Source organism: Anoplopoma fimbria, chromosome 20 (assembly GCF_027596085.1).
Source record: "Anoplopoma fimbria isolate UVic2021 breed Golden Eagle Sablefish chromosome 20, Afim_UVic_2022, whole genome shotgun sequence".
In the NCBI taxonomy this organism is placed as follows: Eukaryota; Metazoa; Chordata; class Actinopteri; order Perciformes; family Anoplopomatidae; genus Anoplopoma; species Anoplopoma fimbria.
Window position 1 is genome coordinate 25,461,785 of NC_072468.1, and position 26,435 is coordinate 25,488,219.

Genomic DNA, 26,435 nt, shown 5'->3' on the forward strand with positions numbered 1-26,435 from the left:
GCCGAGACTACAATGAAACTCTCAACTACACGGGGAATTATTTTATGAAGTGTATTTTTCATTTATCAGGGACAAAGTGCACTAGTTTGCATCACGATGATGTCAATGAGTTTATGTGCTATTGTTTTATCTGCAGTTAGGTCAGCTGACACCGAACTTAACAACTACGATAACTTATCAATACACACACCCAATAAATCTAAAGTGTTAAAACAAAGAAGGCCGACAACATTTAATTACCGGTGGAAAACAAACACCTTTTCCACGTCAACCAAGTCTGTATTTTACTGCCATTATCCTCCTCCGTATGATATCACAGCTCTGCACAACACCGGCTTTTATTACAATAATACATACTATGTGAAATTTATATCTAATACTAGAAGTATTATAGGCCTATTTATGTCCCGGTTGAAGCGGGTCTCCGTGCTGTGTAGCGAGATGAGATGACGCTCTTGAATCTTTACCCAAAATGCTTTCAAAATTCTCATGCATAACTGCAAACGCAGTCTCCCAAAATTCCTAACCAGGTAGGTGGCAGAAAAAAGTCAAATCACCCCTATATTTGGCAAATACGGTAGTTCATTTGTGGTTGAATTTTTACTTGTCAAATTACGTAAATAACTTGGCAGGTTTGCACGGGATTAAGATCCCAGACAACCTCAGGAGTTATTATAAAAGCAGACATCAGTGGCAGATATCACACAGAGAAATGCATGAAGCAGCATGAAAGTATCGGATCATGTTGCCACTGCGTTTTGTCAATAACTATCATATCAAAAAGCTCCACAGGTGGTTAGGAGAGTTTAGTTTCAGCTCAGTCAGCCGTCTGTTACCGTGTGCACGTGTGTGTGTGTGTGTGTGTGTGTGTGTGTGTGTGTGTGTGTGTGTGTGTGTGTGTGTGTGTGTCAGACGGAGACACACTCCTGGCTACTCATTGTTTTCTCTCTACCCTGAATAGGTGACACACACACACACACACACACACGGGGAGGGACATGGAGCTCGGCCGCACTGACAGGAGCTGCATTCCAGCGAAGGTGAACACACACACACACACACACACACACACACAACACACACACACACACACACACACACACACACACACACACACAACACACACACACAAATAAAAGGGGTTGAGCCACTCCCCTTTCACCCGGCTGCATCCATGGATTATTGCTAAATTCTTTCTGGGGTTTTCACTTGTCAGAACAAGCAGAGGCACAACGTCAGCAGTAGAGAGAGAAGAGCAGAGAGAGAAGAGACAGAATCAGAGAGAGCGCCAAGGTGTGAGGCCAGGAGAGAAACACAGCTGTTCTGGAGAGTTTGAACTTCAGAGGAGGGAACACACAAGATAGGAGAGAGAGAGAGAGAGAGAGAGAGAGAGCGAGAGAGAGAGAGAGACACACACTAAGGGGTGTGTCATAGCAATTTAGTTCCTCAAGGAAGTATAACTCTACATTATCTTAAGACAGGGTGGCAGATCTGACAGAAGCGCTGCAGGAGGGATACTTTTTTCAGTTTTTTTGGTTCTGCTCGTGATGAAGATGAAGAAGGGATCAAATTAAATCAACCGGCCTGTGCTGTCAACACAAAAGAGAGAGAGAGAGAGAGAGAGAGAGACATCTGACAGAGCAGGAGGGAGGAGGACTCAGCAACTCAGGTAAGAGAACTTCTACCGCGTTCATGTGACAGTAGAGAAGAAGAAGAAAAAAATAAACTATGGGCCCAGATTAGTGTAAAGTTCTCCTTTTTTTGTTGTTTGTGGAAACATTAAGAGTATGAGAAGAGACGGAGCATGATTGGAACAAACTGCTTGACCTCTCTCTACTTCCCCATCTTGAGCTGGGAGACATGCATGTACGGTAGCAGTCATGCTGGAACAAGCACAGTTGACAATTGCACAGATGTTTGGCTCACAACCTTTTTTTGTTTGCACACGCTCGGAGTTGCTCAACTCAAAATCTGGAGCCAGTGGACTTTCCCTCCCTCAGTGGCCTGCTTTGATTTGAGGCACTTAAAAGTCAGAGATAAAGACGGTGTGTGGGGGGGTGGTAGGAAAGTGTGCGATGTCACTGGCGTCGCAGTGCAGATATACACAAAGAGACGGATACTATCTGTGGGCCTCGGCTGGTGGCTCTACAGCGCTTTAGCCAACCGCTGTCTGTTTCGCTTCCCGTTTGAGCAACGACTATCTGGAAGGGTTGCGCAATGTTGAAAAGAGAGACTGCAATGTGTGTTTTTTTGGAGGATGTCAAATTGCTGTCTTGTCTAGAATTAAAAATGGACATCAAGTACATAAAACGATAAGATGTGTCCAAAGTTTAAAAAAAAAACAAGACAAGTACACATTTGAACCTTCAGCACCGTTGCCCCACAGCGGAAGTTGCATTTCATCCTGACACAACGCTCGTGGTGCACAGACACCCGTTAGTTTCATTGTTACCGTTTAATCATCTTTGGTTCATCACCAGGAGAAACTCAAAGGTTTCTACCAGTTCATATACATCCACCCTTGTAGCTCAGCGATGACCTTTCAACAATGGCCTGCTTGTTTTCATCCAATCGAGCAGTATGGCTTTTTCTGTGCGTTTCTTTTCTGGAACATTCTCATTGTTTAATCTGATCAAAGGCTGGTGGGCAGCTAAAAGAGACCTCAACCCCCCCCACTCCTCCTGCTCAACCCCAGGTGATGTAAGTCAGTGAGGATGTCTATCTGTGGAGCTCATGGCAACGAGGCCCTGTAATGCTCTCTTATAACATTTTGATCGGCAGAGTCAAAAGGGGGGCTCCACACACACACACACACACACACACACACACACACACACACACACACACACACACACACACACACACACACACACACACACACACACACACACACACACACAAAATAAAAGTTGCAAAAACAAAAAAAACAAACAGAAACCACTGATAACTCTAAAAAGCACACGTCCACATGCACAAGTTCACACATGTTCACACAAACGCTGAGACCCGATGCTGGAGTCATCTGAGGAATGCTAAATATTTACCTCTCCTGCTTTCCTGGATAGCTCCACCAATCAGCTGTCTCTCTCTCTCTCTGACTGTCCATTAACCCAGCGTTTAAAGATTCCTCACTGCCTCACTGTTTACGGAGAGTTCCACCTCTGTTATTTAAAATGTTGCTCCTCTGAGCAGTGTCAGATTTTACTCAGTATACAGGTGCATGTCGGTGGGGGGGGGGACGACGACGACAAACACTTGAACATGCAATGCAGTCACTCTCTGGTGGACGCCAACGATGAAGCGACGCTTAAAAGCCCCCTTCAATCCATCTGTAGCAGAAAATTGATACTCAGAATCCAAAGCGCCCCTTGATGTGACCGACCGAACGACACCCATTATGGGAAAGTGGCTTCATGGCAATGTGCTGCCACGACACAGAACATTTTCCAAGGCTCTCGGCAGACGGCCTCAATCTTCTGATGGATCTGCATAAAAACAAACAATGTAGGAGCACGAGAAAAAAAAAAAAAAAAAAAAGAAAGGCCAAGCAGCCAGCGGCCTCCAGCTGAGGAGCCACATCTCACTGTGGCTCATGAGTACACACCGTGCACGTCCCTCAAATCCCTGTAGTCTTTTTAGCGAAATAAATGAGATTGAAGCATGAATCTGAAACAGCTATCACACTGCTCCACTTCCATCATCACCGTTAAGGGAAATTAATCTAATGAATGTTCTTTAATTCCCCACGGGGAAGTCAAAGCTTTCGTAACAAAGCGGGCTATTAGAAAATGTGACACTTGTTTCGAAATGAATGGCTGTGCATGTAAAAAATGGAAACCTGGTGAGATATCCTATTAAAAAACATAAAGTGGATGTTTGCTTATTATGGATGTTGTCGCTGGGATCGGGGTGCACATCGGGGACGAGGAGAAGCACTGCGTATTTGCATGATATGATCGTTAATTCCAGCGGATCACTTTTTTCTGCTCACAACGCTGACAGTGAATCATCGACATTATTAACAAGTAGAGAGAAACTCATTAACGAAGCCATTAGGCCGCCATTTAACTGACAACTTATGGACAGTAGGCCGATGCTAATGCACAGGGTATTTCCATAGCAGATTAACTGTTTTTTTTTACCTAAAGGCATACCCCAGGCCAGTTATTTAGGCAGACATAGAGGGCTGAAGGAATGAGTCCTAAACCCCCCCAGAAATGAGTCGGCATATTTGACCACCAGTTCCATCGTCTCAAATTCAATGGGTTTTTGGTTAGACGCCTGAAAAAGAGTCTGCGGTCAACACAAGATTAAGTAATGAAAACGTTCTTCAACATAAAATACTTCCGTAAAAACCCCTCTCCTGATTTTGAAGCTAGCGGTTGTTAACAAATGGCTAAATGGAAACTACAAAACGCCTTTACAGCCTCGCTGTGTGTACCTGCACTCATGCAAAGTCTGTTTATAGCCTAACGTTGGCGTTTCACTTCTGGCTATTGCGTTCACACTTCAAAAATCTACAAATGTGGATGTCATTTGTGAAGATTATCTTGCTGAACAAAACAACGTTCTAACAACATATTTCAGCTGTAACAAACTAAAGTAAACTAAAGTAAACCACAAAACTTTATTTACACTTTCTTAAAAAACATGCCATCTCTGCAGCCCTGCCACTGATGCAATCTGGGAGAAGCAGGCATGGACCTGCCTCAGCTATGCAGCCGTCCTGCTCCTCTCACAGAACTTGTCCACGCAGGCCAGATCAGGGATTTAGTGCACTAAAAGTTACAGTTGAAATATGTTGTTTGAACACTTTGGGCCAATATAACTGTGTAACTGCGAGGCCTGATCACACAGGAAGTGGGAGAGGATGCACGGAAGTCACAGCGGCACTGATGCATGCAAGAGATACTGTATGTCTTTGTTGATTCAAACTCACTCATCGCAAATTATTTGGATTGAGAGAAGAAGTGGGAGTCAAGACATGCATTGTTCTTTATGTGTTTTATGGGATTGGAGATATAACAAGTATTCTACAAGGACACATATTGGTTTCATTGTTAGAATCATGTTACTCTGATCCTCTCACTCTTTATTTCCTTCTCTAATTCTCTCAGCTAAATAAAATATGAATATAGATTTCCTCTGTGAATGATCCACTCCACGCCTGCTTTATGACAGAGATTAAGGCAGGCGGGCGGGCGGGTGTGGGGGGGAATTAAACACAATTAAAAAGGAATTAATCCAAACGGTGTTGACAGTGGAAGATAAACAGTGGATTTTGTAGTTGTGTCATTGCCTGCAGCCTTCATGCTGATGACCTCCCGTGGGGGGCTCCTCTGTGATGGATGCTAGGTGTGGTTAAAGTCTCGGTGGAGAAATTAAAAGCCTCCGTGGAGCCTTTTTTCCCCCCTTTTGGCATCGTATGTTCACGACAGATACAAAAACAAACACAGGATGAAACTAAAGTTACATGAAAGAAGGGTTTCAAATTCGACACTGTATTTTTCAGCGTTTTTAAATAACTCAACTTTCCCTTTATTTCCATAAATCAACAAATATGTGAGCTTCTATTGTTAACAATACACTGATGTGTGCTTGTGTTTGAATCTGGATAGGTGGCAATATGAAGGTTAGAGACTCCAAGTAATGTCTGGAGAGTCGCCGGTTCAAATCCCCGGAGAGGTGAACATATGTTGCCCTCCAAAGCTTCCATAACTACAAACGGTAGGCTCTTGAACGTGGCACTTAACCTCCAACTACTCCACTCTAGAGCTGATCACTTTCTGCCAGCCAAAGAGCAGCAACCAGATGTGAAAATGTCATTCTTCCTCTTCTTTTAAGGCCACGTCTATAAATATCTTCATTATTTTCGGTTGAGTGGGTACTACTTTTACATGTAGCACTTTTGTAATCATACAGTGGAGAAAAAAATAAAAATGTGAGTAATCTAATTGAATTTTTCCATCGGCTGAACGAGACAAATTCAAAATGTTGCGGATGTCAGTCATGGATTAGCAGAGTGGGGATACTCCCAAGGTGCATGGAGAAGAAAACTCCAGCAACACTTTTATCATAAACAACTTTATTATAAGACCTTAAACAGTAAAGTCTGTCTTCTTCAATCCTAATGTGGGAAAATACTAATATGCGACATTTACTACAGCAGTTTAATCTCCGTCTGTGTTTTTTTCTTCTCCCTCACAGTTCAGGCAACCATGGACGCCTTCAGCTCCAAGGACATGGCCTTGAGGGCGCAGAAGAAGATCCTCAGCTCCATGGCCACCAAAAGCTCCGTCCAGATGTTCATCGACGACACCACCAGCGAGATCCTAGACGAACTGTACCGCGTCTCCAAGGAGTACTCGGGTAACAAGTCGGAGGCCCAGAAGGTGATCAAGAACCTGATTAAGATCGCCGTGAAGATCGGCCTGCTGTTCAAGAACAACCGCTTCAGCACGGAGGAGCTGAAAGTGGCCACGGAGTTTAAGAAGAAGCTGCACATGGGGGCCATGACGGCCATCAGCTTCTACGAGGTACGAGTCCACATGTTCACTTGTTTAATGTACAGGATGTATGAAAGCCAGAACTCGAGTGATCTGAAATGTATGTACTTTACTCTGGCACGTATAAATCAACTAATAGATAAATCACATCGGGAAAAGGACACCAAGTTCATTCAAACTGATGAGATGAAAATCAACAAGTCTATGAGAAAATGACTCTACTTCTCTCTTGATTTATTCCCTCAGTAAACATTGTAAACATGAGTTTATGGTCTCAATCTCTAGTTTCAAGTCTTCTTCAATACAGCATGATGTTCATTTAGTAAATGATGCTCCATTTAGACCCTATAGGTCAACTAGCTAGCTTGCAAAACTGAAAGTTAATGGTAACTTAGTAAATCCCGCCTATTGCGTGATTGGCTGGGCCAAGTGTGACATTGACGAATCATGTGACTCTGTGCCTGATACTAAACGGTTCAGAATATTTAAACTTTTATTTGAATCGAAAAAACGCTAGAAAACGTCACTGGGCAAAAGATGAGGGCGCGCCACACCACAGGAAATAAAATGGGTTTGTGGCCAACACTTTTCTAGGAATGCATCTGGGTGTGATCGAGGCCTCAGAGTGTGAAAGCATTATTACATTTTTTTTTTTTTTTTTTTTTTTTAAGATTTTTCTTTTCTTTTAAATGTAAAGAAAATGTTATAAAAAAATAAAATATATATCCATATATCCGTCTCACGGTTACAAATCTCCTATTAGATGCTGTCCTTTGTCAAATACAGATATCAGAGATGAACCTCATACTAACAATGCTCTTACATCACGTTTCCCCCCCCGACTACTGCAGGTGGACTTTACCTTCGACAAAGCAGTGATGGAGGAGCTCCTGACCAACTGCAGGGATCTGCTGCTGAAGCTGGTCAACACCCACCTCACCCCCAAATCCCACGGCCGCATCAACCACGTCTTCAACCATTACTCCGACCCGGAGCTCCTGACCAAGCTGTACGAGCCCAGCAGCGCCTTCAGACCCAACCTCACCAAGATCTGCAAAGGACTCAACAAACTGGTGGAGGACGGGACTATATGACCTATAAACAATTTTAAAAACCCCCACATAGTCACACAGACACTGGGAGATCAACGGGCTGATGCATCCAAGACTCTGTTGGACAGAATTAGTCTTCATGCTGCCGAGCACCGGCAACGTAAGACAAGTGATTTAAGAACCTAACTGCTGCCACATCGTTCTTAAAGAACATGTGGGATAAAAACAAAGTTGGTCGACTTATTCCTCAAGTTTTTTTTACTTTTATAGGCGATATATATACTGTATAGTTGTAATGTCTGTTCAGACAAAGTTCACAGAAATCAAACTTGAATATAAACCAGTTTCTACTATATCAGATGTTATATTAGATTATGATTAGTCATCTAATGTAAATACTTGAGACTTTGAAATGTTTCATGAACTACTGATGTTGTGTATTCAGAGGAGGAGGAGGAGTTAAAACAGCTGGAAAGATTGCATAAAGAGAACAAAGGGGAGGGATGATGCTACTGTAATACTGCAGCGCCACCTGGTGGGCAGGACGATGCTCAACTTGCTGTATTTACTGGAGCATCAGTAAGACAATGCAGCCAATAATAAAGTGAATTACCGCCACAGTGGACAATTACTTACACCAACACTTTGCAGTGTCTTCAAAACATGTTTAGAAGCATGAACAAAAACACCTGAGATGGTGTTGACTGAACGAGCTTCAATGTTAATCCTATAATTCGTGTTTTTCTGAAGATTGGATCACAGACAATGGATGTGATTAAGACAAGTGTTATTCTTTGGTTTTACATTAAAAAGACAATCATGAAAATAAATATCTTATAGAAAAGTCAAATGCTAATACAGAGAAAAGTTAGTTTAACTATAAAGTTACAGAAAGCTCTTTTGAAATATCAAGTGCTTTAGAGAGTCAACACATATTACATACCTGCACCTAAACATGGGATCAATACGTTTCTTATATTCTAAAGTGAACTATACACAACTAAAATGAACATAAAAAAAAAGAAAAAGGTTGCACATAAATAATAAAAAGATTTCTTTTAAAATATGCTCTAAAAGACTTGTCACTTTTTTTTATACTTTGGCTACATTAGAGTTTAAAGTATTCAGTAGTAACAGAGAGAAAGAACTTTGTGCTCTTAATATTTCAGAAAACATGATTCATATTCTGAAGGCTTTAGTCTGAAAACTTGGCCTTCTTTGCAGTATCAGGCAGTATCAGGTAGCGTCACACTCAAACCACTTGAGTTGACCATATGAAGAGTCATGTGACTGAACCAGCTTGTGACCAAAGACTCTCATTTAGAATAATTTCACACTTATGTTTCCTGCTCATGAAAACAAGCCAAACACAGCTATGGAGCATATGAAGCTCTTCATAATCTACAGCATCAGCCTCAAACCTTTTCCCCTCTTAACAGCTTATTTGAAATAATGAAAGTAACTGAAATCTACTCATAGCAACATAGTTGTACATCGTCAATAACAGACATGATTCCTGTCTTACTTTTATGGTTGTCTGAAATGTTTCAGCCACAGCAGTCATCGCTTCTAGGCAAAGGGCCTGTTGTGTTGCTCCACTAATCAAAGCATTACATTACATTACAGTCATTTAGCAGACGCTTTTATCCAAAGCGACTTACAGGAAGTGTATTCAAAGCCTCTGTTGCTGCGGCGGCTTTCTTCTTCAGCTTGGTAAATCAAACTAAATACGAGCCAGAAAGTCCCATGAAAGGTTGCTGTGGACTTTGGTGAAGCGGCACCGCAAATGAGACACAAACATTTACCATTCAAATTTGTGAAATAAAAATTCTGCTTATGTAAATAGTTTTCTGGGGGGCTGTTATTGGCTTGGCTATTTTTTGGTAGTTAAAGTCAAATCTGGTGTTTGCTTGCTAGTCTGCCGCCATCGACTAAAGTTACGCAGACGCAACAAAACATAAAAGCGGCATAAATCATTTAATTGGCCGCTGGTCGGCAAATAATCATTAAATATCAGAAGGGTGCGGGATGCCTGGGAATTTGACTGGATAGAATTAAAAGAAAACTATTTTGTGTCATCGAATTGATGTACAACTTCTTTGAACCTTTAGCAAGCCACTCTAACGGGTAGAGCTACTCCGGATCTAGAGTATGTGTCAACAAATAAATAAGGTGGCTACATAGGTGCAATAATCATTTTAAAGACCCTGTTAAAAGACTCCCATTAAATAGGTATATATTATATAGCTGTGTGAAAAGAAACGTTTGTGCTTCAAGTCCATGTGGCAGCAGGATCTATTCTTTAATCTGCGTTGCTCTCTTATCCGGTAGGACAAACCCTGTGACGTGGCTTTCTGAGAGAGTTTTCCTGTAATGATCAGTGTGAGACAGCAGGAACCAAACAAGTCACAGCTGGAAGATCTCATCCTCCCTGTCTCGGAGTTTCTTTGTGAGTCTGGTGATGGTTAAGGGCACCGCCACGTGTGACGCCTGCTGCTGATGCCCTCTGGAAGATAAAATGACACTCTGGGACCTCGTCAACGGCCACCAGTCCGATGTCCCGCGGGTGCAAGCTGCTTCTATGGCAGCAACCCTGTGAAGACCGAGGAAGATGAGAAGTGTGAAGACTGTTGCTCTGAGTAGTATCAAACAGGTCTCCTACAAAGTGCACTCATATCTAACATGTATTGACAATTTAATCTTTCAGTTGCAACATTTGCTGCTAAAACTGGAAGTGGTTCAAAGCAATGATGAGGCAAAGGGAGGTGGAACATTGTGTTTAGTATTTGACTTGTACAACAGCCGGCAGCAACTGGTGTTCTTATTTACATAAGAACAAAAAATAATGACTTGCTAATGTGAACAAACTACAGTGAGAGGCCCGCAGTCATACCTTCTCTCTGCGTCCTGGCATCCTTTGACGGCCGCCTGCTTGGACTGACTGATCAAGCCATCCAGCCTTTTCAGAAAATCCACTGGCGTGAGGTCCGACGCCCTTTCTGTACCATCGCTCTGCTTCCTCTCGGAGGAGCTCCCCGTGAGCCCGTTTACAGCGGAGCCGTCTCCTTCACTGTCCTCTCCAACCAAATCCACCCTTTTACTGCAGTGGTCCGAGTCCGACAGCACAGGGATGGACAGCGACTTCTTCAGGAATATGGACTCGTTGGTGTACAGCCAGTTGGCTCTTTTGATTTGCTCCATCTGTGAGAGAAGATTTCCTCATTAGTTTCAAACTTGACTCAATAAAAATGTAATAAAACCACTAGAAGGACGGCACACCAATTCATTCATGCAAATTGCCAACAATTAAACACACAAGTTAATTCAACTACAGTAGCAGTCAAAAGTTTGGACACACCTTCTCATTCAACTACTTTGAAGAATCTAAAATGTAAAACATATTCTGGTTTGTTGAGCATTTGTTTGTTTACCACATAATTCCACATGTGTTCCTTCAAGGTGTGTCCAACCTTTTGGCTGGTACTGTATATGTGCTGTGCTGTTTGTGATTATGGATACTTCATTTTACTGAACCACAATAACACATGAACAAAGGTTAGAAAGAAAAATATAGTACTTAAAACAACATTAAATGTTCATTTTGATCATAAGAATATAGGAAATGATGGATATCCTATGGGGGGGAGCATGCATTTACAATATCATGCATCTCTAATGTCTGTTTAGGCCTAAATGTGAGAGGACAACCAACCAACTCTGCTCCCAGCAGACCACATGACACATGTGCAATAAAATACAAAATACACTGTAATAGTTTTTCTAATAATAATTATATAAAATAATATTTCAGCTATTTTTTTTTTTTACTGTTTTTTTATTGCTTATTTATAATACTTTCATTTTCTTTTATCTTGTTTTGCAACCAACTCTGCTCCCAGCAGACCACATGACACATGTGCAATAAAATACAAAATACACTGTAATAGTTTTTCTAATAATAATTAGATAAAATAATATTTCAGTTATTGTGGATTTTTTTTATTACTTATTTATAATTTTTTACTGCTTATTTATAATACTTTCATTTTCTTTAATCTTTGTTTTTCTTTTCACTATAATCAAATAATATTTCAGTTATTGTGGATTTTTTTATTATTTTATTTCTCATTGTCATGTGGTCTACATGACACATGTGCAATAAAATACATTTTTTTTATTGCTTATTTATAATACTTTCATTTTCACTATGTCTCTTGTTTTGCACTATACTCTATGCTGCTGTAATCCTGCACATAATACAGGATTATCTTATCTTATCTTATCTTATAACAAAGATACAGACACTGACTTAAACACTTTAATACTTACAGACACTCCATATTTCAGGGCCAGGCCTGGCAGCGTGTCTTCTGGCTGAATGTTGTGTTCAATGCATCTCTGTCGCAGCGGGGACCGGACCAGGCTCCCGTACGACCTGGTGCGGCTCCCCCGCAGCAGGCCGCTGCCCCCGGCCGGCAAAGGCGCTCTCTCCCCGGACGTCATGGTTTGCGTTTTTACCAGGGCTTAAGTGACGTCACCAGCAGCTTTAATGCATGCACAATGTTACCTGTCGGGTTTATGTGAAGGCCAGGGGCATTAACTTACTTTATGGCAAGTTGCAGACCCCGTACCTGTCCAAGAAACACCTGGAAAGTTGCAGAGAAAGTTGCAGATTGTCGCTCGCAGTCAGCAGTCAGCTGGTCGCCATGTGTTGTCTTTGCAGACACGCGTTGCGTTCAAAACAATTGGAATTCCCGGGAGTGACACATACTTGATGTATTTGCCCGCATAGTGATTGGATATTTATGATAATTTGACTGTTTTCTGAGCCTTAGACACACTTTGATAAAGACTTGAGGTGACTTTCTAATATATTAATCACAGGTGACGTTTAAAAGGTTGTGTAACCAAGCGAATGCAAATTATAGTGAATTACTTTATCTATTTAATACTCTGTTATTGTTGCATGTCTCTCTAAATCAATAGAATCAATAAAAATCGGTTATAATTGCCTAACTTTCAAATCAAAACAATATACCACCTTAAAAAAATGGTATTTTCAAACGGGAAACTTATATTTCCCATTTTCCTCATGACTTCGAACGCAGCATTGCTATCATGATTTAGCACAGGGTTTAGCAGTGGGCGGGTAACGCCACTAGGGGGCGGTGATGCAACTGAACGCATCTACCGCTAAAAAAAACAAAGAAGAAGAAGAAGAAGCAGAAAAAAAGCAGCAGAAGAAGAAGAAGAAGAAAACAGCCAGCTATGCTAACGTGTTTAAGACACATTTTTACAGATTTTCCTCCATAATAAATAATGTCTTTTAAACGTGAAGGCGATGATAAGAGTCAGTTGAACATACTTAAGGTATAATTTAACTTTATTTTGCCCTTTTAGAAGGTTTTTCAGTATATTATCTACGTTGTTATGGTTAGCATCCTGCTAGCCACGTGTGCTGTGAGAGCTGCTTTGAACCAAAACAATGAGACAACCTTGTGTTTCAGAGACGTCGTGTAGCAGATCTGCTGTCTAGTTTCATTCCAGAGGATGAAGCAGCTCTTCTCAACAACGGAAGGTGAACTTTTAAACATGTTTTTGGGGGAAATAAGCACATTTATTGCATTAAAAACACATTTTTTTGTTGTTGTTTTCTAGATACACTTGCCTTGTGTGCTCCTACCGGCCTGTGTTTGATACTGTCGACACGCTGACGGCCCACAGGAACGGGAAAAGGCATCTGGAGGGTGAGACGTTCAAAGACCACCTCTTATTCATGATGTGCATTTCATTCCAGAGGTGTTCAGGTGTCCTCTCTTTCCTGTGATCATCTAGCATTACTTCCTCATAGACAGCTATTTTGTTTTGAAGATTTATCTCTTGAGCAACATTTAATGGAATATCTGGACTTGATATCCCTACATACATTTACATTACATTATTACATTACATTACAGTCATTTAGCAGACGCTTTTATCCAAAGCGACTTACAGGAAGTGTATTCAACATAGGTATTCAAGAGAACTACTAGTCACCAGAAGTCATAAGTGCATCTCCTTTCTTAAACAAGCATCTTAAAGCATAAACCAGAGCAAAAGTACAGAAACAAACTAATATGAATACAATAAGTGAATACAACTAACAAACTAATATGAATACAATAAGTGAATACAATAAGTGCAACAAACTAATATGAATACAATAAGTGTAACAAACTAACATGAATACAAACTAATATGAATACAATAAGTGCAACAAACTAATATGAATACAATAAGTGCAACTAACAAACTAATATGAATACAATAAGTGCAACAAACTAATACAAATACAATAAGTGCAAACTAATATGAATACAATAGGGTAGTACTTCTTGAAGAGGTGAGTTTTCAGCCTGCGTCTAAAGATGGGCAGCGACTCTGCTGTCCTGACGTCAGTGGGGAGTTCATTCCACCACTGAGGGGCCAGGACAGAAAGAAGCTGTGACCGGGTGGATCGGCCTGCAGGGACCTCTGAGCGACGGGGCAACCGATCGCCCCGAGGCAGCAGAGCCAAGTGGTCGGGCGGGGGTGTAGGGCTTGACCAAGGCCTGGAGATAGGAAGGAGCTGTTCCTCTCACTGCCCTGTAGGCTAGCACCAGAGTCTGTAACTGGATGCGAGCTCTTACAGGGAGCCAGTGTAGAGAACGGAGAAGGGAGGTTGTGTGGGAGAACTTGGGGCGATTGAACACCAGACGTGCTGCAGCTTTCTGGACCAGCTCCAGAGGTCTGATTTATGTGAATATGAAAACCTTTTTATGCATAAAACCAGACAGGAACAAATCTGTTTTTGGCGAATGCATAAAATGAATTAAACTCCTGATAAGTCAAGTCACTCTCACCTTATCAAAATGATGCAGAAATCATAAAATTCTGATATTAGCATAAAGATGACTAGCTTATTGGTTTGCAACATTTCCCATGGTGGCATAATACAACCAGAAAGCATAGCTACACAACTATTGTGTAAATTGTATGGCAAATAATCTGATGGTTGACAAATTTATATTGTTTCGCACTGTATGCAAGTTATTATAAATGGCTTGAAAAATATACATTACTCTGTTTTGTGTTGTATTTCATCAGGATTAAAATCATTCTACGGCAAGAAAGCACGACTGAAGAATGAACGGACAAAAAGGCACCATGAAAACTACGTCAAGGCAGAAGACACGAGGCAGGTGGGCAGCTTTAACTGTCGCGGTTCAGTTGACTCAAAAGCAACATGTAGCTGCATGGATACGTTGTTTTCTGGAACAACAGATGTGTGCCAGTCTGATCATCCAACAGACAGAAGGTCAATGAACCATCATTGGAGAATAACAACAATAAGATGAACAAACTTCCCTTGACTGACTGAGACTGTCGAGCCATGTTGTTGTCTTGTGTGGAAGGCATTTGTTAGCCCGGGTGTGTCTACCACATGACCCTGACAAATGACATCATCTAGTGTTTTGTTATGTTTTTAGGAACCCTCCTCTTCAGCCCCTTTACTGGAACAAACACGGAAGCTTACACATCATGCTCTATTGAAGACTGTACCATACAACAGCTGCCATACAAAAACCAGGTGAGCATGTTGTTGCTTTTTATATATAAATTCCCTGATAAATACATTTTTTAACATAAATCTATTATCATTTTCAAGCACGAAATCTGAAAAGGTGCCGCCGAGCATCGACTCCGATCCCAGCAGCATCTCTTCCAGCAAAACGACAACCCAACAAGAAAAAGCATGTCGGGAATCTGAAGTTACAAACAGTTTATCACAAAGTACTTCTAGTGGCTCCACAGCAGGTACAGTCTGCCGTAGGAAACCTTTCATTTTCAGACTTTGTTGAAAAGAGCCCTGGTCCCACTGTGCTTTAATTGTGGACATGTTTATTGCGTCCTGTAGCCGATGAAGTGTCACATCCATCAGAAGACATAAAAGGAGCTGAGGGAGCAGTGACACAGGAGGCGGAGCCTATAACCGCCCAGAGGAGGAGAGAGCTGGAGCACTATCTCAAACTGAAAAGGTGAAGGACTGTCACTATCTGTCACTATCAGCCTCAGTATATTTGACTGGACCAACATGGTGGCTTTAATTTCATCTTTTTATTTGTCTATTTCTTAGTGACGGCTGGCTGAAGGACCGGAGCGGCCAGTGGGTGAGAGACGAGAATGTGGAGTTTGATTCGGACGAGGAGGAGGAGCCTACTACGCTCGCCCCGCTACCTGAGAGTCACTGAGAAAGAGCTAAGAACTGTGGGAAAACACAGATGAACTCGTACCACAGTGGTGCATTCAGAGGCCACAGTGCTGTTTGAAACAGTGCCGCGTGCAAAGACTTCTCTTATAAATATAATCATCAACCTTTTATTGGATTCCAGGTTTTTTTCTGTGCTGATAAATGTAATTTTCACACAGTCAGCTTATTTTGTAAATCATAATTTACGATTTACAGAATCAGAACCAACAGTAAGGAAAAATGTCCCTCTAATTGCTGACAGTGTTACTGTTTTTGTTACTACTTTGTAAAGCACTGTTTTACTTGCTTTGGCCATCATTTTATTTATCATAACCCTGTATTCACCAAAGTAGTTGGAGAAATTGCTACATCTGAGTCTGACTAGGCAAAATAAAAATAAACCAAAAGCTCATTCAGATAATCTAAACCACTTAATCTGGAGCAAAAACTGAAACTACGGCAAGTACCCTATTAAAGTCTGTTCCAACACCCATACTTCCGTATTATTTCGTATGCCGGAATAATATTTAGTTAGTCCTAATACATAGTATGTCAAATGTAGTATGTCAAAAATACCAGGATGTTCTACTACAAGCAGTTGCATTTTGCAGCCACATTTTCTCTATTCTGAGCCACAATCCTTAGCGCAGCAGATTAATGAGCAAGAGGGTCAAAGTTCAAGGTTTACTTAGTGAGTGTGACAGAGTTTAAACAGTGTTACAAACTAACTGGACCATAGTCAGACTCTTTTCAGCTTAAAGTCTCTTACCTACAGAACAAGAAATGCTATCTTCATCACCCTTAATTGTGTATTAAATCTGACCCCCTTTAAATTAAAGCTCCATCTCCTCTCTGGTAGGACCCATCCTGGTGCTAATCTTGTTAGCGTAGCCGCCGGTTAGCATTCTTCACAGGGTGTTTCGTTCGGTTCTCCTCTCAGCTCACAGTTGGTATGAATTGGGTAACACGGTCAGGGTCAGCGGGCTTAGCATGGGTTAGCTTCTGATGACGCCGCTGATACGTGTCGAAAAGCACGCTCACTTCATTAGTTTGGAGCCAAGAGTGTCTGTTGTTGGCAGAACGACTTGGAAACAACTTTAAAATGCTTTGAAGTCAAATTCATCACACTTAACCTCTGGTGACCTTTAATGTCATTTCTGCCATTCCCTCTTCTATAACTTACACATACTTCAGATGCAAATCTGTATATAAAAAAAGAAACATATTACAGTTAACAAGTCTGTCCCAGCATGCTTTGCACCCAGCATTTGAAAAATGTCCCTGGGTTTTAATGTGCAGAGGAGAGAAAACCCTCGGAATAGATTGATGAGAGGCAACGCTGACTTTAAATCATTTTAAAGGTGCCAAACGTCAGTGAAATGCAGTATGACTTTTAAAGATGTGACCTTTCAGAAGTCTAGCTTTCTGCGTTTCACTTGATGGATCGCATCAAACTTGACATTAAGTCAGAGCGCTTTGAAGAAATGAGGAAAAATAGGTTGAAGAAATGAAGAGGTGAACAAGTCCTCAGAGGTTAGCAGCTGTTTGTGTTCATAAAACTCTGCGGGTGAAACCTTCAAATGTTTGTGTGTGTATATATTTGGAATAAGGTAACTCAAGCCCAGTGGACGAGGTTACGTTTCCCATCAGGGTTCTGGGGGGGGGGGGGGGGGGTTAAATATAGCTCAGGTGCTTGAGGGGAGTCCGAGGATCAGGAGAGACTTTAAAAGGGATTAAAGCGCTGTGATTCTTTACGGGAAGGGTTCATCCCTGAAATGCTGCAGAATTTGTAAAGGGGAAAATTATCATGTAATGTTCAAAATAAACTATGAAGAGAATCATTCATGTAAGATTTTGTAAATTATGGACCTGTGGAGTCCTACAAAGTTTAATTTGGGTTGAAATCTTGTTTATCAGATTTGATTAAGACACAATTAGAAGTTCCTTTTAGCTTATGCAAAACAATTCTGTCCAGATGCACCAAATATGCGCTTCTTTGGTGCATTTAAACTTAAATCGTAGTCATATATCCAATATAGAACATTAAAATTGCCAAAGACATTTACAAAAAAAAATACTTGAATATATATTTTTATTTAAAGTATTTACAGTTTGTTTTTCTTCCCACAGATAGCACCACATTGAAAATGTTTTTCATGAATGAAAAGACTTGGGTTTTTTTTGGGATGATGATGACGAGGATGACGATAAAAGCACAAAAAAAAAAGAGACACCTCACATTTTGCTTGTGACCTATACATGCCTTTATGATGAATTTCAGCAGTCTACAAGAAGAAGCTGGCCGCGGTAAATGAAATGAAATGGTTGTACACGGGTGTTAGCTGGGTCGCACCGCGCACGACGACGACCCGGGTTAATTTGGGAGGATTTGGTTTCATCTCCGGCGCTGGAGCGGTCTGTCTGTAGGCTCCACGGGGCCGAAGCGTCTGTTCTGTTTGCTCCTCGCTGCTTTCATCTTAATCTCTGCTGGCGAACTGCAGAGAGAAGAAGAATAAACCCTAAATATGAAGCCTAAAAACACACTTTACACATAAAAAAAAAATGTCTTTCTGTGCGTTTTTCTCACTCATGTCGTTGTTTCGTGTGATCGCCATGGCAGCCCTGGCGCGGGGACCCTGCTGGGTGAAGTGGTAGCCGAACTTGAGGATGCTGGAGTTGTTCTCCAACATGGAGGCGATCTCCATCTCAACTGAGTCTCCCAGCTTCTGCCTCTGTATGGAAACACGGTCACGAGCGTCACAGCATTGACTCTCACATATGGTATTTGTTACTGAGATGCTCCGTAGTTTCAGTCACGTGTTTCAGACCTGGTTGTCGATCTTGAGCTCCACCAGTGTGGCGTTGCTGGCCATGGCTTTGATGATCGCCATCATGCCGTCCGAAGTGATGAAGTTGGACTCGACGTTAAGACTCTGCAAGCTGGTGTTCTCCTGGAGCATCTCGGCACATGCCTGGTGTACACACACACACACAAAAACCTTCATTTAATGGGCTTTTTATTTGAAATGTTACAATGTAGGATTATGGGTTCAATTCCCAACAAATATTAGATAAAAAAATCCATGCTTAGGAGTAGAAGTAGTAGAAGTATCTGCTTCACAGGTTTATGAAAACAACTATCCATCAGTGGGTCCAAAAGTATGTTTTAGATTTTCTATACTTAAGAAATTAAAACCAAAACATCTGAACATGCACAGCCTTTGTCAGCTGACCTGTTGTCATGGTCGTTTCGCATCGTACTCACGTAGGCCACGGGGTCGTTGCTGCGTGTCGCCGCGATGCTCAGAAACTCCACGTGAGAGTTTCCCTTCATCGCCTCGAAGATCTCTTTCAGTGTTGGGATGGGAATGTCCTGCAGCACAGACACGGTCACCTTTCAGAAGCTTTAGGTATTCTGTTTGTTAGTAGAGCGCTTCAGGGCTGACGTTTCTTTGTAGGCCAACCAGGAAGTTAGCATCACACTGGTTCCCAGTTGACAGCCAATGGGATATTTCATTGGATTTTGGATTATTGCAGAAAATAAACATTTATGATACTAATTTGTTTTGTTCAGCAAAATGAACGCCACTTTAATGATTTTTGTAGCTTAATTCCAACGCCCCCAAAAAAGGAAGTATTCAACGGTCACATGACTTCATGTCACCACCGCCAAGCTAAAGGAGGACTGGTGTTCTGGGATGACCTTTTGTCGTCTCATCAAGACAAATGCTTCTTAGATGCTTCTGTATGTCTTAAACTTGTGGCAACCGCAAACCAAACATTATTTTAGGCATCAATCCAAAAACCACTTGAGTTCGAGACGAGGGAACAGGAAGTGCAAACATGCCGACTCATTTCTGGGTATTAGGATTCCTGCAGCACTCTTTAAAGGAAAATCATCTGGTGGTAGAGTCACTTTTTGAGAGTGTTAACAGTGAAAAGAAAAAATGATGTCGGCTTTAAAAGAGTGTAAATATCAGCTGCATGCTACTAAAGCTGTTATTTGTATTTCTGATGAATTGGAGGAATAAACCGTGTTTAATTTATCTTCTCCTGTTATTGCAGTTTTTTCCCCGTTAAACTGACCTTGATGTTGTTGAGGTTGACTTCTATCAGGCCGCTGTCGTTGTTGTGGATTCTCTCCAGGGTTTCCTCCACGTTGGTGGGGTTGGGCATCTCATCGGGGAAGATTTTGAATGGATCTGCTTTCACTACACCTGTAGGAGACACAACATCACAGCTTAGGCTCCAGACGGGCGTAGTGATCGAGTTTAAGCATTCATCCATTCATTGATTTGTGTTAAACAAAGAAGAGGAAACTTCCCTCATTCAAATGACATACACGTAATGTCAAAAATGAGAAAACCTCAACAAGAATACCGTCAAGACAGAGTGCCTTTATGTTTTTTTATGCAGGGTTCAACCTGCCCAAATAACATTTTTATCCGCCCTATACAAATATTTATTAGTGGTAAACAAATAACCACAAAGACTTGTTTTATCCGCCTTGTTCTCAAACGTGTCAAAGTGCGCAATATCCTTTCAGATGCCCCACAGCTTAAACCGCTTCCTTTTTCTAGCAAGTGCCCGATAGGACTGTGCATGTGCAACTCTCAACAGAGATGAGAAAGAAGCGAGATGACTCAAGTTAAGTTTATTTATAGAGAACACTTTAAAGGAGTGGTACAGCTTTAGAAGGTTATAATCTAAAAGCAGGATCACTTCTTAGCTAGTTCCACCATCAGTTCTTGGGGAAAAAAAGGATGGATTCTATTCATGTTTACCACTTGGTCGATTAACTAGGCCAATGTTACATTTGAATTGCCAAAAGGCATGCTAGCAAGCTTGAAAGTTGCTGTACGTAGTGTTCAGCAATTTTGAATCAGTCCCTCCTCAGCATATTTAATGCACGCTACGAAAATCATTTATAATTTGTGTTACCGGGGACATTAAGATAGCAAAACAATGCAAAAACATACTTACTCTGAGGATTATTAATTATTAAATATTATTTCAACTTCTCAAATGCATCAGTGTCTGATTTCTGCTATGCAAGACATTTGCCAGAATAAAACACAGTCTGAAATAAGCAATATTATGCAGGTTCCCTTCTCTTCTCTTGAAATGATTTCCCAGGACATTTTCAGTGATGATCAAGCTGATATGACAGACAGGGAAGGCGCCATAAACTAATATGTTCCTCTCTGTGGAAGTGAATTGATTTCAGAGTCTAGTCTTCTAGGATTATTTGCTGCCACTGAACCAAACATGATCACTAATTTAACATTATTCAAATGTTTAAAATAAGTAAAAGAGAAGGAAAGAAAGCACATCATGTTATGTCCTCCAGCGTGACTTAAATTATGAGTGTGTTCACAGCGTTTCAACAACTTAACCTAGAGCAGCCTGTTATGAGACTCTGGTGCACAAACTGCCATTTAAACATGAATATGATCCTGAATATGACTTACAGACAGTAATGTTGTGTGTTTTGGGAGCTCTGATAGGAAAATTGGAGAATGTTGAAATTTATATTCCTGGGACATTTTACTCCATAACTAGAAAATTGATTAACTTGTTTTTCCAGGACGTGTGGGAACCAATTCACGGTTGAAAGAAGGAAAAAGATCTGATCAAAAGACCATTAAAATAAGAATAAGAATCTCCTCAGCGGTTTGTGTTTCTTGTTACTTTAATATTAACTTGTAAAATATCTTTCCTTATTAAAATAAAGCTGAAATCGTTCATGAAGCGACGTCATACGTACTGTTGATGCCCTCTGTGTTGGCGATGGTTCCTGTGGTGCCCAGAGCGTCGTAGTACTGCTTGTTGCTCATCAGCGTGTACATTCCAAGGATAGCTGCAAGAACAGAAAAACAAACCCTGTGAACACAAGATCAAAATGTCTCTGATGTTTGGAATGAGATCATGCTGAATGTCCTGGATTGTCATGTTTGCCGTGAGCCCTGGTCTCATGCGTGTCTCTATGTCTGAGATGAGGACATTAAATGCCTGAGCTCAGCACGAAACTGGATCACTGGTTCTAATCTCACAGGAGTCCCGAGGAAGTAATGTTTCAGGGAGGGCCTCTAACTTTCTCTGTGTTTTTCAAGCTGATAACACAGAGGAAGTGTTATCAGCTTTCTCTGAGTGTGTGTGTGTGTGTTATAAGACCACACACACACACACACACACACACACACACACACACACACACACACACACACACACACACACACACACACACACACACACACACACACACACACACACACACACACACACACACATAAACACACTTAAGGAGAGGAGCTGGATTCTTGAACAACAAATCATCTAGTTTACAGTCAATGTTGCGATGTGATCAGATTTGACAATAGATTTGAGGCTTTCTGTAGATTTTTGCACAACTGACAAACCCGTTTTGCTGCAATAGGAAGTGTGAAACCTAGATTAGAATAAACAGATGTCGACAAGTACTCTGCTTATTGCATCATTTATTAATTTGCAATAATATTCTATTGTGGGGCCCTCTGGTGGATTCTACCGATTCTACTTTATATGCTGCTTATTTCATCTATAGCATTAAATCATGCTTTATCTTTAGTTTTGAATGTAAAATCTGAATGTGCAAGTTACTGTAGCTGCCAAGACAAATGTAGTAATGTAAAGTAACAAGTACAATACTTCTTTCTGAAATGTATTGAAGTAAAAGAGCACAATTTAAAAAAAGTACAGTGCTTGGATGAATGTACTTTCCAGAGCAGTTATTTGCCAGTAAGTAATATGTTTGACCTTACATGCTATGTAGTTTCATTGGTTTGGAGATTAAGTGACACTCTATGCATCTATGCATAGAGAATATAATTGGTTTATTTAATACCCAGAATTAAAGACTTATAAATAGAATCAAACAGTGACAGTTCTCTCTTGTTCTGTTGTTACTGTATATGACCAGCAGGGGGCAGAGTAAACTGCCAAACTATGTCACAAACAAACTGCTATAACTGAAAGCCCCCTCCCCTCCACCTCCCAGCCTCCTGACCCGGTGTGGGGAACCATGGGAAGGTTCTTGTGAGGAGAGGGAGGCCAGGGAGACAGCTGCCTGCTCGGTGTGTGGGTGGGGGGGCTTACCGACCATAAACACCCCCTCATCATCCGGTTTGGCTCCTTAGAATAACCCACGGTAGCTTTACAACACTAACTAGACTGCAGCAACTACAAAAGCTCAATATGGAAACATGGTGACATTTACACATTTTGAAAATGAACTTGTTGGACGGCTCTGAGCTCATGAAGCGGGTCGGCCCGGCTACGCAGCCCCCTTTTAGTGTGTTTGCCAAAAAAGCCCAAACAAAAGACTGACAGAGGCTAACGGAGGTTTAATCCTCATCTGGACCCGGTCCAGGGTTAAAAGGGCCGTCTCTCTGACGGGCTGATGGAGCCGGACAAACACGCTCCCCTGCTCTGGCTTTCCGGATGCCTGCCTCTCTGTGTGTGAAAGCGTGTTCACGCTGTTCAACGGATCACACTGAATAAAGACAACACGTTCTACGTTTCAATTTAACCTCATTTCTGGACAAGGAAGGCTGTCTGACACAGTTTTTGTAAGTTAGTTAGTGAGTTCTATATTTAGTTCCTTTAAGGCACTCTTTGGGTTTCCCCTTATGCCAAACTTAATGGGTCTGCTCTGCATTTAAAAAGTTTGAAGGGAGCCGTGTTTTCTTTAAACCTTTCCAAAACCAGAAACACAAGAGCAGGAAACAACCTCAGCAGTGAACCTTTCTACTGTAATGTAAGCTACTCCAACTGTGAACAGACTAGGTTACATTAGCACTGCGTAGTATTTCCCAGAGGTGAGGATTCAAGTCACAAATTTGATGACTAATAACCTGACAAAACCATAAAAGACTTTCAACTCAACTTGGACTTCAAAACCAATGACTCAGGACTTCACTTGGACCTGAGTCGACTCTATACCTGAAACTCGTAAGTCTTGACTTGAAACTTATTCATCTCGACCTGAAACTTGTCCATCTGGACTTGTGACTTGAGTTTAACTTGCAAAACAATGACTTGGTCCCTCCTCTGGTACTTCCCCACCGTGTGAAAACCAGACCAGTGTGAGCTAATGTTAGCAGCTCTGTCCTGCACTCTATTAGATTTAAATGTTCTGAACAGGCGAACGTTGTGAGAGACTAACAGGCTGAGTTCATACGTCTTCTACATGGATCATCAGCTGATGATGAGGAGGCTGACTGATGTTATGTGTGTAGCTGTCATGTGCATATTCAAGACCAATGTTACAATATTTTCATTCTAAAACAAGCCAGATGGAAATGTCAACCAGAGACCAGCTCTCATTGTTGTAAATGCCAGCTTGATGAGCTGGTTAAAGCTGATTTAGCGGGCTATCTACAACTGATGGAAATCAAGGATCCATTGTTTGCATTGCCAGAATGGAATGCTTGTTCATCATGGCAACAGTAACTAATGGAGACGGGGTTTAGTGAACACTCAATCATGATGTCATTGTGTCAGATTCACCCAAATGCCATATTTGAATGTCGATTGTGGAACAATACTACTAAAGTTTATACCACTTTAAGAAGACTATCTACAGTACGTTATTAAATCATCAAATCTACAAATCTTAAATAAGATCATATTTAAAAAAAGAAAGAAATGTTTTAAAAGACTCCAATAATACTTGACCCATCACACAGCATATTCTGAGATCTGTGGCTTGTCTATCTGTGAACACAGTAGCTTCCCTGTGGTCTGTTTCAAACAGATACAGTATCTTTGCCCCCCCCCCCCACCGTCCCCAGTGTTAGCTCCACCCTTCCCTCTGGCTGCGGGCCATGCTTATTTATTTTTGTGTTGCTGAGCGTGGGGAATTGGATCTCGTTGCATTTTTGCCCATGTCTGTAAACCAGGGACGACTGAGCCGAGTGTCAGAGTTGTATTCGTATTAGTCTGTTGCAATTATTATATTCATATTAGTTTGTTGCAATTATTGTTCTCGTAGTAATTTGCCTCTGCACTATACTTTTGCTCTGGTTTATGCTTTAAGATGCTTGTTTAAGAAAGGAGATGCACTTATGACTTCTGGTGACTAGTAGTTCTCTTGAATACCTATGTTGAATACACTTCCTGTAAGTCGCTTTGGATAAAAGCGTCTGCTAAATGAAAAACAACACGAAGCCAACAGTAGAGAGAAAACTGGTTCTGTTTTATAGAACTATGATGGTCAGAGCCACTGTGACCAAACACTGAGGTATAATCAGCACCTGCTGCTGGTAAAATGAGCATGAGGACCAAAAGATGACATCATGAGACATGTCAGCATCGGCAGGATAAGCACAGGTGTAATTAATTAACATTAAGTGAGTCAACCAGGATTTGACCATGCTACTACTATATATCGTAGTAATAATAATGATGTTCTTCTTACCCGCAATGTCACACATCTCTGCGTCACTGGCATTTTTCAGAGCCTCCTCCAGCTCCGGCTCCAGCATCACCTGCTCGTGTTCAGGGATCTCCGCTGGTTTCTTTGGCACGAAGGTCTTTCCTGGAGGCAGAAAGAAAGAATTGAAGAGTTTAGAAATAAAACAAGAGAATAGGAAAAAGGCAGAGGGGGGATCAGAAATGAGGATATCGATAGAGTCAGATAGGATCACAGTGTTGTGCAGTTTCTGATGTTTGTGTGTATTCAAGCATCAGTCAGCAAACAAAGTGTCCCAATGTTTTTTTTGTTTTTTCTAAAACCCTTTAATTGGGTTTCTTCCATCTGACTAGTTACAACTGATCATTTGTCTCTGTTTTGGTGAAAGCTTCATGTTTTACAAGTAGTCAGGGCTTATCACGGATTTGTGGACCAGCTCTAAAAAAAACTCCACATTTTCCACTGGAGCCTAGATTGTGCTTTCTTATTTTTTTCTTTGGACTTTTTCTCATTTATCTTCACAATTTCTGTTGTGAATACCAACAAAAACTCATAAAATATATCTGATATTGGTTCAGTTTAATCTGAGCTGCACAAGAACAAATATTCGAAGTAAAACTATTTCCTGGTAGTAGTTATGGGACACGGCAGCCTGTGGGACTGTGATGGAAATGACCCCGAAACTCAGTGAGCTGCAACAAAACCCACACAGACCTGAAACTAAGAGCCTGAGCTGCTGTGCAGTGGAGCATCACAGAGTACAATACTGTACATCTGTCTGAGAGAAGTCTATGGAGGGAGATTCAGGTCTGAGCCCACACAGTTTCATGTCTGTGTGGTTACATAAGATTGAGATGACTTGGTGTAACGAAGTCGTCGTCCCCCCCACACCTTTCTTCTCCTGAGTGAAGGGCACCAGGTCGTCCCTGTCCTCGTGCTCCAGGGCTTCCTTCTCCAAGTGCTGCTGCAGGGCGTCGCGGTCAAACGCCCCCGTTGGGCCCTTCTTCGTCTGGTCACGCTGCCGGTAGCCGGCAGGCAGCATGGCATTCTGGGAAGAGAACACAGGATCAAATGTTAAGTTTATGCGGCATTAAGACGAGAGAACACGAGAGAACAGACTCGTTGTTACCTCAGCGTAGTGGGTTTAACATGTTGGA

The 26,435-nt window shown here is 41.4% G+C and overlaps 4 protein-coding genes across 5 annotated transcripts in view; 2 read left to right on the top strand and 2 right to left on the bottom strand.

The window, feature by feature from the left end:
- tmod4 (tropomodulin 4 (muscle)) overlaps positions 1-26,435 on the bottom strand; it is a 179,933-nt gene that overhangs the window by 145,337 nt on the left and 8,161 nt on the right. The window contains exons 3-10 of one of the 2 annotated variants that reach the window (XR_008532158.1): positions 26,170-26,326; positions 25,285-25,404; positions 21,595-21,687; positions 19,914-20,044; positions 19,093-19,200; positions 18,656-18,799; positions 18,415-18,559; positions 18,241-18,322 (exon numbers count right to left, since the gene is read on the bottom strand). Coding sequence is in view for 1 of the 2 variants with exons in the window: in XM_054622442.1 (XP_054478417.1) it covers positions 18,300-18,322; positions 18,415-18,559; positions 18,656-18,799; positions 19,093-19,200; positions 19,914-20,044; positions 21,595-21,687; positions 25,285-25,404; positions 26,170-26,326 (921 nt within the window). In the remaining variant the exon portion in view is untranslated. Of the gene's footprint in view, positions 1-17,902; positions 18,323-18,414; positions 18,560-18,655; positions 18,800-19,092; positions 19,201-19,913; positions 20,045-21,594; positions 21,688-25,284; positions 25,405-26,169; positions 26,327-26,435 lie in introns of those variants that run through there. The other variant, XM_054622442.1, reaches the window with a different exon arrangement.
- On the top strand, positions 1,270-8,624 carry tnfaip8l2b (tumor necrosis factor, alpha-induced protein 8-like 2b). Its single transcript, XM_054622445.1, has 3 exons — positions 1,270-1,669; positions 6,208-6,536; positions 7,358-8,624. Exons 2-3 carry the CDS (start codon positions 6,219-6,221, stop codon positions 7,598-7,600), a joined length of 561 nt encoding a protein of 186 aa, XP_054478420.1. The 5' UTR covers positions 1,270-1,669; positions 6,208-6,218; the 3' UTR covers positions 7,601-8,624.
- On the bottom strand, positions 8,699-12,250 carry lysmd1 (LysM, putative peptidoglycan-binding, domain containing 1). The gene is made up of 3 exons (XM_054622444.1): positions 11,888-12,250; positions 10,452-10,759; positions 8,699-10,151 (listed from the first exon to the last, which is right to left on the bottom strand). Exons 1-3 carry the CDS (start codon positions 12,059-12,061, stop codon positions 9,965-9,967), a joined length of 669 nt encoding a protein of 222 aa, XP_054478419.1. The 5' UTR covers positions 12,062-12,250; the 3' UTR covers positions 8,699-9,964.
- On the top strand, positions 12,791-16,320 carry scnm1 (sodium channel modifier 1). Its single transcript, XM_054622443.1, has 8 exons — positions 12,791-12,928; positions 13,066-13,136; positions 13,217-13,305; positions 14,684-14,778; positions 15,067-15,167; positions 15,246-15,394; positions 15,495-15,615; positions 15,714-16,320. The coding sequence occupies exons 1-8, from the start codon at positions 12,878-12,880 to the stop codon at positions 15,826-15,828; spliced, it is 792 nt and encodes a 263-aa protein (XP_054478418.1). The 5' UTR covers positions 12,791-12,877; the 3' UTR covers positions 15,829-16,320.